The 17,014-nt window shown below is 49.5% G+C and overlaps 1 protein-coding gene across 12 annotated transcripts; it reads right to left on the minus strand.

The window, feature by feature from the left end:
• Positions 1 to 2,151: 2,151 nt before the first annotated feature.
• On the minus strand, positions 2,152 to 14,323 carry PRKAG3 (protein kinase AMP-activated non-catalytic subunit gamma 3). Of its 12 annotated transcripts, none has more exons than XM_082466597.1 (14): positions 13,905 to 14,323; positions 13,479 to 13,518; positions 12,848 to 13,003; positions 12,098 to 12,501; positions 11,025 to 11,106; positions 10,488 to 10,546; positions 10,342 to 10,387; positions 10,093 to 10,147; positions 9,767 to 9,893; positions 9,466 to 9,631; positions 7,946 to 7,983; positions 7,617 to 7,763; positions 7,032 to 7,265; positions 2,152 to 6,449 (listed from the first exon to the last, which is right to left on the minus strand). In XM_082466597.1, exons 1-13 carry the CDS (start codon positions 14,262 to 14,264, stop codon positions 7,149 to 7,151), a joined length of 1,797 nt encoding a protein of 598 aa, XP_082322723.1. In that variant the 5' UTR covers positions 14,265 to 14,323; the 3' UTR covers positions 2,152 to 6,449; positions 7,032 to 7,148. The 12 variants fall into 12 exon arrangements, with proteins under 12 accessions (XP_082322723.1, XP_082322719.1, XP_082322728.1 ...); XM_082466593.1 differs by having other exon boundaries at positions 9,466 to 9,634; XM_082466602.1 differs by having other exon boundaries at positions 9,466 to 9,634; positions 12,848 to 13,022; positions 13,913 to 14,320.
• Between the last annotated feature and the right edge of the window lie 2,691 nt (positions 14,324 to 17,014).

Raw genomic sequence — 17,014 nt, forward strand, 5'->3', positions numbered from 1 at the left:
CGTGCACCGCAACGAAGAGTAGCTCCCGCTCCCCGCAACTAGAGAAAGCCCGTGCGCAGCAACGAAGAGTCAACACAACCAAAAATAAAATAAATTAAATAAATTGATTTTTAAAAAAACCAGAGAAAAACAAAATACAGCATGGTCAAACAGGTTTTCTCTTTATACCTGAGGTTCCTTAAAAAAAATTTTAAGATATTTATTGAAATATACCTACAGAAAAACGAATATGCCATAAGTGTACCGCATCGTTTGGCAGTTCTTCTGCTTATCTTGGGAGTTGAAAATGGCCTCTGTCAGTTTATTTTCCATCACATTGCCTGGACAAGACATTTAATGTAAATGGAAAAAATTACTTTCTTTGGCAATGATTCATTCAAATACACGTAATAGCTGTAGGACACAATATTGTAAATCAACTATGCTTTAATTTTTAGAAAAAACCCCAAGGTTTAGAAAACACACACACAGATAGCTGCAGGATGGATGTAATGTAATACGTGGGCTCTTTCCCTTGCAACCTTCTCTCTGGAGAGTGAAAGCATCAGCCCTGGTTTGAGGGTTGGCCCAAAGGCCATCAGTGGCCAGTGATGGGGTGCATTTCCAGGGTCTGGGGGCTCAGGAACTCTGGACTGCCCCCGTAAGTCACAGTGCAGGGATGTCACAGTGAGGCTCCCTAATAACCCACCTGACTCTATAAGGAAAGAAGAATAGGATTTAGGATAATCGCAGAAGAGTAGACATTAATTCAGTACAGCAGCTACATCTTTCACTGAAAAGGATGTGTACATCTTATTACTCCTAATTCCAGCTAATTTGAATTTGTTGGCCAAATTAGGATCCATGTTTCTGGGTACAACTTTGAGAAAACAGCTTGCCTTCTTAAACACTATGCAGCTCCCCTGGGAATAAAAATAGAGTATCCAGTGTTTTCTGGCTATCCACATGCTCATGTTCTATAGAATTTTTAGCCCTGAATGTATTTTGGCTTGGTAATATCAGTTTATTTGCAGGTCATTATTTATGACTCCACTTTTTTTCCCCAAACTTAATCACTAATTTTATTTATGTTTTTCATCGTTTGGTTTTTCTTTCTTTCTTTTTTTTTTTACACCTTTATTGGAGTATAATTGCTTTACAATGGTGTGTTAGTTTCTGCTGTATAACAAAGTGAATCCCCTATACGTATACATATAACCTCATATCCCCTCCCTCTTGCGTCTCCCTCCCACCCTCCCTATCCCACCCTTCTAGGTGGTCACAAAGCACCAAGCTGATCTCCCTTGTGGTGAAGGGAGATCTTCCCTGGTGGTGAAGATCTCCCCTGTGGTGAAGCTGATCTTCCCTGGTGGTGAAGATAGCTTCCCACCAGCTATCTATTTTACATTTGGGAGTGTATATATGTCAATGCAACTCTCTCACTTCATCCCATCTTACCCTTCCCCCTCCCCGTGTCCTCAAGTCCATTCTCTACATCTGCATCTTTATTCCTGTCCTGCCCCTAGGTTCATCAGAACCTTTTTTTTTTTTTTTGATTCCATATATATGTGTTAGCATACGGTATTTGTTTTTCTCTTTCTGACTTACTTCACTCAGTATGACAGACTCTACGTCCATCCACCTCACTACAAATAACCCAATTTCATTTCTTTTTATGGCTAATATTCCATTGTATATACGTGCCACATCTTCTTTTTTTTTTATATACATTTTTGTGTATTTTCTGGATATTTTATCTGTATGTATTGATACAAATATGGTGCTTATCATTCTGCAACCATTACATTTCAATTAAATATATCTTTTTTTTTTTACACACACACACTGTATTTTATTTTTACAAGAGATAAATAGACTGACACCAAGCATTGTACATGGATGACCATAACAAAAGCAACAATGATTACAATTACCAAACATGAAACACACTCATACTATGTCATAATATTGACATTCAGTCCAGTAATCCTCCACTGTAACAGCTCCTTTACTTTGCAGTGAAAATTGATTTGTATATTCTTTGCCTCTGAGTCCTTGTTGGATTTTTTTTTTTAAACTCAGACAGAAAGTCACAAAAATTATACTCATCCTCATCAGTTCACTCAGTCCCATGTAATTAATTTTTTTTTCATCTTGATCTTTTGTTAGCACTTTTATGAGTTCATCAGTTTTTCATTAGAGTTCTGAAAATGCTTATTCATTCAGTTCAGCAGTACAGTCAGTTACCAGAAACCTGTACTTGTCAGAGTCTTTTCCATGAATTTCCTGAAGATGAAACCCTTTTATAGGAACATATTTACAAAAGCATCAGAGTACACCCAGAACTGTCTGGAAATGACAAAAGACTTAAACATGACCACAGTTAAAGATTTGATGAAAGTTCATAATAATGCAGTTGACAAGAAAATTAGTTATTTCTGAGATATACATTTTAAGGTAATAACTAGGATTATGACTTATAACATTATACCAGAACATATAAGATTTTTAGAAATTTCATGTAATGTCTGAAACACTTATATTAACATATTTCCATACAAATAACCCAATGAAAGTTTAGTATTAGTTGTTTTGTTTGTTTGTTTGTTTATACTGCAGGTTCTTATTAGGCATCAATTTTATACACATCAGTGTATACATGTCAATCCCAATCGCCCAATTCAGCACAACACCATCCCCACCCCACCGCAGTTTTCCCCCCTTGGTGTCCATATGTCCGTTCTCTACATCTGTGTCTCAACTTCTGCCCTGCAAACCGGCTCATCTGTACCATTTTTCTAGGTTCCACATACATGCGTTAATATACGATATTTGTTTTTCTCTTTCTGACTTACATCACTCTGTATGACAGTCTCTAGATCCATCCACGTCTCAACAAATGACTCAATTTCGTTCCTTTTTGTGGCTGAGGAATATTCCATTGTATATATGTACCACAACTTCTTTATCCATTCATCTGTCGATGGACACTTAGGTTGCTTCCATGTCCTGGCTATTGTAAATAGTGCTGCAATGAACATTGGGGTGCATGTGTCTTTTTGAATTATGGTTTTCTCAGGGTATATGCCCAGTAGTAGGATTGCTGGGTCATATGGTAGTTCTATTTTTAGTTTTTTAAGGAACCTCCATACTGTTCTCCATAGTGGCTGTATCAGTTTACATTCCAACCAACAGTGCAAGAGGGTTCCCTTTTCTCCACAACCTCTCCAGCATTTGTTGTTTGTAGATTTTTTGATGATGGCCATTCTGACTGGTGTGAGGTGATACCTCATTGTGGTTTTGATTTGCATTTCTCTAATGATTAGTGATGTTGAGCATCCTTTCATGTGTTTGTTGGCAATCTGTATATCTTCTTTGGAGAAATGTCTATTTAGGTCTTCTGCCCATTTTTGGATTGGGTTGTTTGTTTTTTTGATATTAAGCTGCATGAGCTGCTTGTATATTAATCCTTTTTCAGTTGCTTCGTTTGCAAATATTTTGTACCATTCTGATGGTTGTATGACTCCACTTTTAATATGCATGTCTAATAAAAACTTGTTCAATTGTCTTCATGGAATGGACTGTACATGACATTGTACTGAATTCTTCGCATTTAAGGATGTTTGAAAGAAGAGTAGTGAGAATACTAACAGATCATATATCTTTTATGTTGTGCCATTACTCAGCCAGTGCTTCTTGTAGATCTTAGTCATAACAAATTATAGATAGACCCAATAATGTGACAAATGATTTTACTAATCATGAGAACGAGGCATTCTTATTTCTCAGCACGCTGTCATGCTCATCAAGTGTTAGTAATTGTAAATCTCTAGTTTCTACAGAAAATAAATACAGTTGCCCAGGTCCCATGCCCAAGTCAGGAAACTATTTCTAGGAATGGAGGCCCTGGAATTTGCATTTTATAAAGCTTCCCAGGTGATCCTGTTGCACATCCAGGGTTGAGAACTACTGAGAGGGTAGGGAGAGGAGAGACGCGTGATGCTAAGGAGGCTATGGGAATCTAGCCCGAAGGCCACAGAACCTCGGAGGGGCCCCGGAGGCCAGGGGAGGAGTTGGACAAATGATGCCGGGAGAACTTGATCAGAACAGGTTCACGCGCATGAGCAGACAGGACAGCAGGGCGGGGTTTCACTCTTTCATTCTGCGCTTGGGTGGGAGTGGTTGCAGTTCCCATGGCAACTCTTGGCCTCTCTTCCAGCAGCCATGGGGGAGGGCTGGGCAGGAGCTGAGGGCTGGGCTGTGGTCAGAGCAGGGCGTCTGAGGCAGGAGGGTAGTACAGTCCCTCACAGAAGGGCCTGAGGGGGCAAACTGCTGGGTCCTCTGGATGGGGGGGTTGTTCAGGAGGGTGGAAACTTACCTGTTTTCAAGGGGAGCAGCAGGGGAAAGAGTGCTTTCCTCAGGCTGCCCTTTCCACCCACAGCCTGTGCTGTGACAGCTGAACTACTGTTCACACAAAGAGCCACCTGGGACACCGCCTCGAAGACACCCTGCTACACTTTGCTTAGAGCCAGTGGAGACAGCCCACCCCAGGCTCCCCAAGGACACTATCACTTGAGACAGCCCTGAGGGCACCCCCATCCCATCCTCCCACTTGAACCCAGGAGCTTCCCAGGTAGGGCCAGAGCAGAGCCAGCACTGACCTATTGGTTACGGGACAACTGGAAACAGAAGTTGAGTGCCTGTGAGAAAATGCCTTCACTTACTGCCTGACTCATCAAGCACAGATGGCCCCACTCTGTTGGTCTGTGAGGTAAATGGGGTAGATCATATTTTAGAAATATTAACCTACCCTCTCCCCCTTGGACAGCAGATCTGCAGTGTCCATTATCACAGGGGAGGGGTGACACAGCAGAAGCCCAGTCTTGGCTTTGGAATTTCAAAAGCCTGACTCAACAGGGTAGGTAGCAAGAACTCAAGACGTGGACAATGGATTTGGAAGACTATATGATGGGTTAGAGAAAAAGGTCCCCTCTTTCCCTACTGCGTAAAGATTCCACAGGCTGCTGGGTATTGGGGAAGCAAAGAGACTGTAGACATTTGGGGGGGCCCCGAGAAAAGGGTCCTGACAAGGGAGCTGTGTCTGAAGTGAGAGGGGAGTATGACAAATACCCTAGAAAGGTTTGGAGATGATAAGGGTAGAAGAGCCCTGGGCCCCATGTTTCCTGTGTAGAGGCTGGGAAAACAGCAAAACACAGGGTAGACCAGACCACTTGCTGTCTTGTCTCAGCAGATGGGCTTGGGATAGCCCCACAGAGCTTCCTAAAGTCCAGAGGGGTGCAGGGCCAGGAGCTAGAATGTCCCTATGCCCCAGGAGCAGGCAGGCTCAAAGAGGCTTCGTGGTAGGGAGTGAGGGAGCACCTAGAAGGGGCCATGCCCACCGGTGACCAACCAAGTGACCACCACATGGGAATGGGGATGTTTCAGCAGGTGCTGGCACGGGTGGATGATGATGGCTGAGGAACAAAGTCTTACACCACTTAAAGCCTCCCCCCATCACCGAACTTAACTGCAAGAAAAGGTGGGAGGGGAACCCCAAATTGGCTGAGACTAATTTCTGCAACCTGGTAAAATGGAGTTCATAATAGAAATTACATTTAGTGTTAGAAAAATTAAGTTACGTTTCTTACAGATTAGAGTTTGTGGACTGAGTTGTACCCACTATGTAAGTAACTAACATTTTCTTTCGAGTTTTGCTGTAAATAAAAGATGAAAAAGAAATTTCGGTGGAATAACACTCCACAAGCAAAAGAAACGCCACTTGCAGTGTTTGTCAATTACAGATTTTCCTTCGGGTGTCACTGAATTCAGAAAGGACAGGGATCTTGCCGCAGGTTCAGATCAAATGACCATAGCATTTTCTGAGTGAAAGTTATAAAATCTAAGTTCATGCGCTGTTCTTTTTCTTTTTGTTTTCTCGACGGTTCATCCTCAGTGATCCAAACACAGGCCCTCCCTGGGGACTGAGAACACTGCTTGCTGGTGAGAGCTAAGGATGAGAAAGGAGGGGGGACCCCACTCCAACAGGCAGCTCTACAAAACTGCTGCTCTGTGAGGACCCACAGGCAGCCCTGAAATGCAATGCTGGGGGAGCAGGAGGGCAGTGGCAAAGTTGTGAGGAACCACTAGGGCAGTTTCCATGGGGGAAGCACAGCTGGGACTCCCAGGAGCTGGGGGCACGGGTGCCAGGTAGTCCAGAAGCCGAGGAATCCAGAACCCCTTCCTGAACCCATGGACTGAGGGCTCCCCACCCCACCGGGGCCAGGTAGGGGGAGAGCAGTGTGGGTGGCACAAATCAGTCAGCCCTGGGGTAATCCTAGTGCCTCTGGTTCAGAGAGCTCCAGGCTTGACTCAGCTATTCTTAATTTCATCATTCCATGGTGGACCAGGCATTCCCGAGGGCTTCTGGGAGCACAGGCAGGGCAGGGGCAATCGGGGAGGGCTGGAGAAGCCTGTGAGGGAAAGAGAAAGGAAGATTAAATGGGGAGGGGAGGTTGCCTTTCCAATAGGGGAACCTCAGTCCTGCCATCCTTGCTAAGCAGGTGGAATCTGCACCTCCACCCTCTGCAAACCCCTAGCAAACGTGCTACCAGGAAAGAGTCTGAGATCATGCCAAACTGACTGCGATGAGTACTTCGAGAGAAGCTCTCTCCTTTCAGCCTTAGTTCTTACCAAGTGTGGAAATTCCATCCAGCCCAGGTTTAGTAACTGGCTTCCTTCCAGTGGAAGTCCAAGCAGGTGGGAATTGAATTGTGAAAGGGCAGGTCAATCTCCTGGGAGCCCCTGAAGTCACATCACTGCCTTGTCTTTACCCCAGCCCCTGTCCACCCCTCTTATGAGGGCCTCCATCACCTCAGCTGAGAATGGGACAAAGCAGTGGCCCCGCAGTGAGTCCTGACACTTGTAGTTTTCACGAGGCTGCTCAGCTCTGAACTGGGCCACTCCCATCCTCAGGGGGGCCCCAATCTGAGATCTGGGCGCCCGGGGAGACTGAGGGGCTGGAGCTGAGGTCAATGGCCCAGGGCAGAGCCTACCTGAACAAGAGCCGAACCAGCAAATGGGGGGTGGGGGGAGGTGAACGCCGAGTCCCCGGCTCCCTTCGCTGGCTTCCGGGTGTGGAAGGTGGCCTAAGAGTGAAGACTCTGATGTTCTCAGGCCCCAAGGGCGTCGATGCCAGCAGGGCTCAGCACCAGAGCCTGAAGGATGTCGGAGAGGGACACCACACCCAGGAGGTGCCGGGTCTCATCCACGAGCACCAGCCGGTGCACCTGTGGGTCCACAGAGGCTCAGTGAGGGGGCAGTGCCATGTGGCTACAGCAGCCAACGAGGTTGGCACTGAGAATTAGGGGCAAACAATTTAACATAACTGGGGGGGCAAGAGAGTGTCTCCTAGAAACCAGTTAGCGGTGGCTCTGCCTGCCCTAGGGTGGTCAGCTGGCTGCAGCCCTTGGCCCGAGGGCCCCAACGACAGGACCAGTCGCAGGCCAGTGTGGACACCAAGAGCTTGGCCATGAGATGGGAGGACAGGGCAGGTGCCCAATGGATAGGGCTAGCTGAAGCTGCTCATGAGAAGGGCTGGGCGCCACGTGTTGGGAGCATGTACGAAGGGGTGTGGGTACCTGCTCCCGGACAATCCGGTCAATGACTTCCCCCAAGGTCTCGTGGGGCTGGCAGGAAATGACTTCCTCCAGACACAGTGTCCTCTGCTTCAGTGCTTCTCCCACACTCACATCCAGGTCGTTGTATGTTTGTTGGGCTGCAAGGTGCTGGGCAGGAGGGAGAACCGCTCTTAATCAGCCCTCGGCCAGGCTCCAGCCCCACAGATATCTCCCTCTATACACTTGTAAAGGCCCCCCTGGTCCACAGATGCCCACCCCCCCACATCGATCCCCACACCTCAGCCTCCCTGTGGCACCCCCAGCTCCCCTCCATCTCCCCAGACACTTACAATCACATCAAAGCGGGAGTAGAGGCCCACGACCTGTCCTGCGGGGGTTGGGGGGCCGGGGAGGAAGGTGAGAGAAAGGGGAGAGGTTTAGGTCAGAACCAGGATGCTGTGTAAGGGCCCGGGGTGGGCTTGCGGAGTGAACTCCTCAACATCCTCCCCACCCCCAGGCTACTGGCTTTATAACGAGGCATCAGGCTGCCACCACCCTGAACCCACAGATCAAACAGTATCGCAGAGAGAGACACCTGATATCATGCCTCCTGATGTGACAAAATATGAGTACATGGCATCCCCTGTGAAATATTCTAGCCTCAATGTATAGCCTGGGGACTTCCCGGGTGGCTCAGTGGTTAAGAATCCGCCTGCCAATGCAGGGGACACGGGTTCAAGCCCTGGTCCGGGAAGATCCCACATGCCGCGGAGAAACTAAGCCCATGTGCCACAACTACAGAGCCTGTGCTCTAGAGCCCGTGAGCCACAACTACTGAGCCCGTGTGCCACAACTACTGAAACCCGCACGCCTAGAGCCCATGCTCTGCAACAAGAGAAGCCACCGCAATGAGAAGCCCGCACACCACAACGAAGAGTAGCCCCCGCTCGCCACAACTAGAGAAAGCCTGCGTGCAGCAACGAAGACCCAACACGGCCAAAAATAAATAAATAAATTTAAAAAAATAATGTATAGCCTGAATCTGATCGAGCCTTTAGATCTAATTTCCAGTTTACAGGAAACACAGGAAGAGAGGAACAATGTACAGGCCAACTGCAGAAAACAGAAAAACCTCTGGAAGTGGGACGTTCTACAGGACAATAGACCCAGGCTTCTCATCATCAACGTCATGAAAATTAAGTGGGGAGGGAACTGTTCTAGATTAAAAGAGACTTAAGGGACAAAAGAAGCAAATTCAAAGCATAGACCTTAATTAGATCTTGATTTGAACAAATCAACTATAAAAAAAGATATTCTTGGGGAAAATGGGGAAATGGAATTAGGATTGAATGTTAGACAACATTAATAAATTATTCATAATTTTGTTAGGTGACATAGGAAACATACTTATTTTAAGAGATTCAGATGAAGTGTTAAGGGGTGAAATGACATGATTCTATAATATAATTTACTTTAAATTACTTCAGTGAAAAAAAAGAACTGGTTAATGGCAATGTGTTAACAGTAGTTAATCCGGGTGGATAGGTGGGGTTTGTTATAGAGTTTTTTCTACCATTTTCATACATTTGAAATTTTTCATAACCAAAAAATAGATTAAAACACTTCTTGATATTCAGCTTCATTATGATGATTTTTAACTTTGAAGCAGTTTACAGCCATGGTTCCTTTAACCCTTTTTCAGAGCAAGAAATTGAGGTCTGGCTCAGAGAGGCTAAGTAACTGATCCAAGGCTCAAAGCAGGCAGAGACTTCTAGCCCTGACTCCATCCTGGGTTGCGAGCTGATGTCACATAGACCCCTGCTCCCCACAGTTCCACCCCAGCCAGAGCCCCCATCTTGGGTGTAGGTACCAGCTTCGTTGACCACAGGCAGTGCAGACACGCGCCTGTCCACAAAGATGTCCAGTGCGGTCAGGATGGGTGCCGTTTCTAGCACCATGGCCAAGTCTCGGAACGTGCCAATGCCCACATCTTGGATGGTGCGGGAGAGGAAGGAGGGCCCGGGCAGCAGGGTTCCCTGCTTGGGTTGGGGACAGGTAGGGATAAGGGTGGAGTAGCCCCCAGAGGGCTCCCAGCTGCTCCCTCCCCAATCCCTAGGGCTGAAGACTTCTCTGCCCCTCTGGTCTCCCCTTGAGGCTGTGCCCAGGCTCACAAAGATGTGCAGGAACTTGAGCAGCCGCTTGTGTGTGAGGATGTGGAGCACAGCGCCTGAAACTGGGTCCAGGACCGGCAGGCGGTGGATCCGGTTCTTGATGAGGGTATAGACGGCTTCGAACAGGCTGCAGAAGTGGGAGCAGTGAGCCTGGGGCAGCCTGGAGAGAGATGCCCTTCATCCCAGCCCCCAGAAAGGAGGAGAGGGTGCCAAGGCTGCCTTGTCCGCAGTTTGCCGACGGTGAGCCCGTGAGTTCAGAACTGAGGAGCTGGGGAAGGGGTCTGTGCAGGGCAAGCAGGCTCAAGTGGGTGGCTGGGGACGCTTACCTGTCACTGGGAGAGATGGAGACCAGAGGCTTGAAGCAGCCTTGAAGGTAGATCTCTGCAGGAAAAACTGGAGTCAGGGCAAGGGAACTGGCCACCCTGCCTCACCCAGCAGCCCCCAGCCCCTCGGGTCCCCTGGGCTCCCTATTACCTTTTCCCTGCTCCCCCCAGGAAATCCCCACCACCCATCCTATACCCGAGGTCCTTAGCCCTACCCTCACCCTCACACCCTCTGCCCCTTTGCCCACTCACCCCTCCAGGTCTCAATCTTATGATCTTCAATCTCATAGATCTGGACCTAGAACATCAACAGAACTCCTGAAGTCAGACTTGGGCTCCCTGAACTCCCTCCACCCCAGCACAGATGGGTGCCGCCAGAACCCCAGGCCACTCCTCACCAGGGGGGACCTGTAATAGCGGTGCAGCACCAAGATGAAGTCTGTGATGGTCAGCATCCCTGCGGGGTGGGAGGGGGGGAAGGGGGGTCAGCCTGGGCCTTGTGGTGGAAGGCAGGCTGAGGGCTCAGCCCCCTCCCCCACCCGGCCAGTGTCCTCGGACTGAGACAAAAGTGGGGTTTCGGAAAGAGGAGAGTAGGGCAGCTCGTCCCATGCCTGAGAAATGGGGTTCTCCCTTTTATGTTTCCCTTGTAATTTCTCTCCTTTCCTCCCCATTTTTTCTTTTCTCCGCATTTCTTCCTCTTCCTTTTCTCTTTTCCTACTTAGCACCTATGACATGGGACCACGGGGTAGCAGAGCTGGAGGGGTCAGCTGGTCACAGCTATCCCACAGATGGGGTCCCCCGGCTGGCACATTTCCCCCACGCCAGGCCCCTGCTCAGCTCAGGCCTGTGGTGCGTCAGAGCTCAGCCCCAGAAATGCCCCACAAGTTCCCCCCTTTCCCTTCCCTGCCACCTCTGCCTCCCCAGCCCCTTCTCACCCACAAAGCTCTGCTTCTTGCTGTCCCACAGAGGTGCCGCCCGGACGCCATTGGCCACCAGGGCGAAGAAGGCCTTCTTGATCTGAGTGCCGGGGAGAACAGTCGAGGGTGAGTTGCTCACTGGCCCTCAGAGGCCCCTGTCCCAACCGGGGTCCTTCCACAGGGCCTTCTCCCGGGCCCTCCACTACACGAGCCTGCCTGCCACTCGACATGACCCTTGTCGGCACATTTGCTACAGAGATAAGGCTGCTGGTGGCCAGGGGCACTGAGGTGACCCCTTACCAGGCACACCAGGGTGTAGGAAACTAACAGTGTTTCTACACCAAAGTCATATGTGTACAGATACACACAGGATAGTTTTTGCTAATCTAAGTACTAGAGGTGTCATGATTTATATGATATGTACGAGACATTTTTTTCTAAATAAATTTTACATTGACTCATTTTGGCTTCATCCTAAACAATATTATCTACACAGGTTGGTTGTATTTTTCTAATACATATCAAAATAAATACAAAACTACTAAATTAAATATATTTGTCTATATACTGCTAGAGTCAAATAGTGAACTGTGGACCATACATATACCCTGCTTCTTCTCTACACTACACACTGCTCTCCTATACGCGGCGAGAAGGAAGGGATCAGGTGTTTCGTAGCCTAGCCTAATGGAAGAGTGGGGACCAGAGCTCATCCTATTTTTCTCTTTTCAAAGTTCCCCGCTCTTGGTCCTAAGCCACCCTGCAATGTTTTCCATACAATTCGGGGTGTGCAAAATGCTCCCTCTCATCCTGGGCTGGCCCAGGAGTCCTCTGAAACTTGTAGGGTAAAGCAGGCCTTCCTATCCCCATTTTAGAGATGAGCGAAGCACAAAGACCTACCCCAAACCCTATAGATACAGAGTTGCAGAGCTGGGATGACAATTAGGGGGAGTACACAGAGAGAAAAAGCCCTCCTCCGCCGGTCTCCATGGTGCTAAGAAGGAATTCTGGAAGGGGCCTGTAGCGGGGCAGGGCTGGCAGGGCATCCTGGGGGCTGTGAGGATGGAGGTGGGGCAGAGCTGCAGCCTCACCTGCAGCATGGTGTCGAAGATGACCAGCTTGGAGCTGGTTGCCATGGCATCGTAGCAGGTGTGCTCCTGCATGAAGTGCATGTAGACCTGAGCCCCTGGCTTCCGCAGCTCATCGTCCCAGCCCAGCCTGGGTAACAGTGCCTGCGGGGACGGGCATGGGGCCGGCCTCTCTTCCACCCGGCCGAGCTCATTGCCCCAGGCTGCTGTGGCTGAGAACTCTATGCCCAGATCCAGATCGTCTGCGCTGGAGCCGGAGGCTGAGGCTGCACAGTCAGCAGGGAGGATGTCCCGCTCTGCTGTGGGGGAGTCCACCCCAGCCAAGGGAGCAGCTTGGGTCCAGGGTGTGGCCTTGGGGAATGTGGCCTCCAGCCCGGTGGACTCAGCAGCTGGCCTGGACTGGAGACCTGTTCGGGGGGAGAGGACAGTAACTCCATCTTCCAAAGCACTTTCTCATCTGCTGTCTCCGTTCATCCTCACAGCAGCCTTGGGAAGCCTGGATGATGAGGCCCCCGTTTTGCAGGTGAGAGGGCTGAGTCTCAGAGAGTCACACAGGATGGTGGCTCTGTCCTGAGTTGGCCAAGCTGGGCCCCTGGATCGGCAATGCAGTTGTCCTCTCCCATGTGGGGAGACTGAGGCCACACGATGTCATGTGTCTGTGTTATGGGGAGATCCAGGGCAGAGCCTGGCCCCAGGATCGGGGACTTCCCACTGCCCCCAGTCCCTTCTCGCCAGAACTGGCCTTGGCCTCACCTTCCCCCAGGTCTGGCGGCTCCCCTTCCTCTACATCCTCCTGCCTTGTCCATCTCGAGGCCTTGGTCCCCTGTTCCCCATGGCTTCTTTCTGAGCTGGTGGTCATAGCTGGTGACGGCCATGAAGTGCTATCTCCTTGCTCTAGGAAGCTCATCTCTGGAAGGGGGAATGGGGCCTGTTTGGTTAATGGGGAGTAACACAATAAAATCAATTCAAATGTTATGAACGATAATATTTAATATTTGCAAGCTTCCAAAGGGCTTTTCCACCACCATGTTTCTCATTCAAACCTCACAGCAATCTTATAAGGGAGGCATTATCATCCCTATTTCACTAACAAGGGACCTGAGATCAGAGAGGTTAGCAATTTGCCACAAATCACACAGCTAGTAAGTGATAAAGTCAGGAGGGTCCAAATCTTCAGACTCTAGATCCCCCCTTTCTTCTTCTGAAAGAGGAAGGAGGAGGTGAGGTAAAAGGTGGAAGAAGAAACAAAGAGGAACAAAGAAGGAAAAGGAGAAGAAGACAAAAGCCAGACTAGTAGAGTGCGGGAGATTGGGGGCCTAGAGACATGGGAGAAAAGGAAGTGGGAGAAGAGGCTGGGCCCAGGAGGAGGGGCAGCCCCACCTACCTTGATGCTCAGGTCCCACGAGGCTGCTCCAGGAGGGGGTCTGGGGGAGAAGAATGTCTGAAGGGGTGGGGAAAATGCCCTACGCTCTGAACCAAAGGGAGCTCCCCTTCCCACCACACACACACACGCCACAAACACACACACACAAACACCCACTCCACAAACACACATAAACACACACAACCTACCCAAACACTTATACGCACTCAGAAAGCCACATATTCAACACTTCCCAGACACACACAGAACCACATAGACTCACACAAAGAATATACACATGCAGACACCCTCATGCTCATATACAGAGAAAATCCTGGCCAAACACACCCACACGCACGCACACGCGCACACATCCACGCGGTGGTGCGCTCTCGGCCCTCCGGCCTCAGCGGCTCCAGCTCCCGCCACCCCACCCCCGCCCCGTACCCCGGTACCCTGCGCAGCGCGGTCTCCAGCTCCGGCGGGCTCCATGAGCGAGTGCGCAGCACTGTATCTGGGCAGCACTATTCTGGGCCCGGCCCCTGTCACCCTGCCCTCCCGGATAGGGTTCTCTCTGATTGGGTGTCGGGCAGTGAGAAGCAAGGAGCCCACCCGCTCAGCTGCTCCAGCCCGGCAACCTGCTGGCCGGCGGGGAGGGGTGGGGCGCATGTGGAATCTCGATGCCTGGTCATGGGCTGCCTCCTGGGTTTCCGAGAACAGGAGAGAAGGACGCCGCTGTGAGGGCACTGGGGTGGGAGGAGGTGGGCTCTCAGAGTCCCGGGTTTCTTCTCTGAGGGCCTCTCTCATCTTTGTCAGGCGCCAAAGGAGGGAAAACAGAGGCGGGTTGAGCTTAAACTCTCTTCCTTTTACAGCTTCGGTCGTGGGTGGTGCTGGAGTTAGAAAGGGCAAGTTGCAGCTGGGAGGCTGGGGATAAGAGGTTTGTGGGTGGTCCCGGGAGAGTGGCCAATGTGTGTCCAGATGTCTCCATTTGAGTCGCAGGGGCCCGTCCGTCTCTTCGGTGGAGGAGTTGGAACTGGGTGGTTAGGGCAGGTGGGGAGTTGTGAGAATCGCCTTGAAGGAGTGAGGTGGGCTTGCGCTTGTCTACAGTGTGAGAGACACCTATTTCTACCTGTGGAGGTACATCCAGGTGTGCAGAAGCCCCAGTGCCCCCATCCCGCTGTGTGTGCTGTCCCTACACCTCCTGGTGCCAACAGGATCCCAGCCGGCTCGGTGGCTGCCCACCCCCTTCCTTGGCATTCCTGGGGCCTGAGTCAACATCCAAATCAGGAATGCTGACCCAGCTGCTGCAGCTCCCCTCCCTGCCCCTCCCTTCCTCTCCTCCTTCCAGCCTCTTCCATCCCAGTCTCGCCGTGGAGTGGACAGACAGTAATGGGTTATTGGATTTCTCGCTGATTCAGTGAACGTATTTCCCATCATCCCTCAAAGCCCCTGTACTGCTTATGCGGACGGAGGAGGAGAGCAGAGCAGGGAAGGGGCTTGCCTTCCATGTGTCTTGGGTAGTACTGGGGGCAGATGCAGCTCTCCTTCTGCAGGGTCCCTGTGGCCTGTTCCTGTCTGGTCCCAGATGATGGAATATCAAAGGCACAGCCAATGGGACACTTCAAATGGGGGAAAGATCACATGGACCATCCCTGGAGATATGCAGTGCCTCAGACCCGAAAAGCCCCACCCCCTTATGCTCTGGACCACCTTCACAGCCAAGCCAGATACACAACAGGTCCAGCTCGCATCACTGCCTTCTCCTGCAATACCCCATTCTCCCCTCCACCTCAGATATGTTCCACCTACAGGACCAGTAACAGGGGCTCCTCTTGAAACAAAGTCTCCCTTGATTGCATCACCCTCATTGCACTGATCTCCTTATAGCCACGTTCTGTGTGCATATCTCACTGTACACTGGGCTGACACTCACATTTACATGCACATGTAAATGCCTTTTATCTCTTAGTGAACAGTGGGCACCTTGATGACCAAACTGTGTTGGCTGGATGTGATGGAAAATCTGTTTTGGGGTCAGATGGACCTGATTAAAATTCATGCTCTGCCATTTGACCTTGGAAAGCATTGCTTGTTTTTTCTGCGCCTGTTTCCACGAATCTAAAATGAGGATAAAAACAGTCTGTGTCAGAGACCGCCAGTTGCTTCCCAGTATCTAGTTCTCTCTTCTTCCTTTAGTAATAGAATCACTTGAATTTTAGCTGGAATAGCAGCCTAAATTCCCAACCCTTGCAGTTAAATATAGCCTTGTGGCTTAATTTGGCTAATGTGAGTGGTAGCAATGTGAGCAACTTCCAGGTCATGCCTTAAAAGAAAGAGGCATGAGTTCCCCTCTTCCTTTTCCCCTTCTGATGGCTGGAATGCTAATGTGATGGCAGGAGCTAGAGGAGGTATGTCATAGCCAAGATGGAAAATGCTTGTTAAAGTTTTCAGAGTCACCCTACCAGGTTTAGATTGTCTATAGACTGTTACATGAGAGAAATAAACTTCCTTGTTTAAGTCATTCTTAAATTGAGTCTTTGTTACAGCAATCAAACATGTATCCTAACTAATACAAAAGTTGGCATCTGGAAGTGGCACTGCTTTAAAAGCCTAAAACAAGTGGCATTGGTTTGGAAATTGGACTGCAGGTAGCAAAGAAAACTATTGTACACTGGTAATCTGGTGACCATTGCTATGATACAGCAAAACGTATGGCATATCTGTCATCTATGATGCCTTGAAATGTCATCATATGCTAACAGAGCCTGTAACTCACAGAAACTAGCGTGTTTTGGCTTCTGCTTGCTGCAACTAGTAAAGTCCCACAAGAGAAATGCACTCAGGCAGTGAGTTGTAAACGGTGGTTTGAAAGAGGCAACCTTAGCAAGGGCTGTACCTGTGGTCCCAAACCTTTCTCAAGCACACCCAGTTCTGTAGACAGTGGAAGCCAGCCCAGTGGGCAGAATAGGGAAGTTCTCTTCACAGCCAAGCATATTTTTTTGGGCGACCTCAAGGCAGCCACCAACAGTTTGAGAGAAAACAGGAAGAACACCAAGTCCAGAGTATTCAAGTATAAAAATGGTGAAACAGTTGGCTGTGGTTACACAAATATGAAATATATCAGAAGCCTTGGGAGATTTTGAGGGTGTTACATTGGCAAAGAAACTACAAACCTGGTCAGCAAAGACTGGTTTGATCCCCCAGTTGTCCCTAGCCCCCTAAATCTGCACCAGCAGAAGGAGGACTGTGAAAGTTGTAACATCTGCAAGGACAGCGTGGTCTCAAGTGCAGCCACAGGGGATGTCGGGTGAGAAATAACTTCCCAGGAGGCAATGCCAGAGGCCACGAAGGAGAGTAGACAGTTTCCCAGCACTGGGGATGAGCTGCCCCAGAACTTACTCCACTGCGGGGAAGCAGCATTGCAATTCCTGTCCAACTAGATTCAGCGACTGTTAAAGATCAGGTAACTGCCAGGTGTTTGCCATTCTTTCCTGTTCTGAAGTTTATCCTGTTCCTCCCCCACTGTTATCTCAGGGAGGGGGAGGGCCAGATTACCT

Source organism: Balaenoptera physalus, assembly GCF_965194825.1.
Source record: "Balaenoptera physalus genome assembly, chromosome: 6".
Taxonomy (NCBI): domain Eukaryota; kingdom Metazoa; phylum Chordata; class Mammalia; order Artiodactyla; family Balaenopteridae; genus Balaenoptera; species Balaenoptera physalus.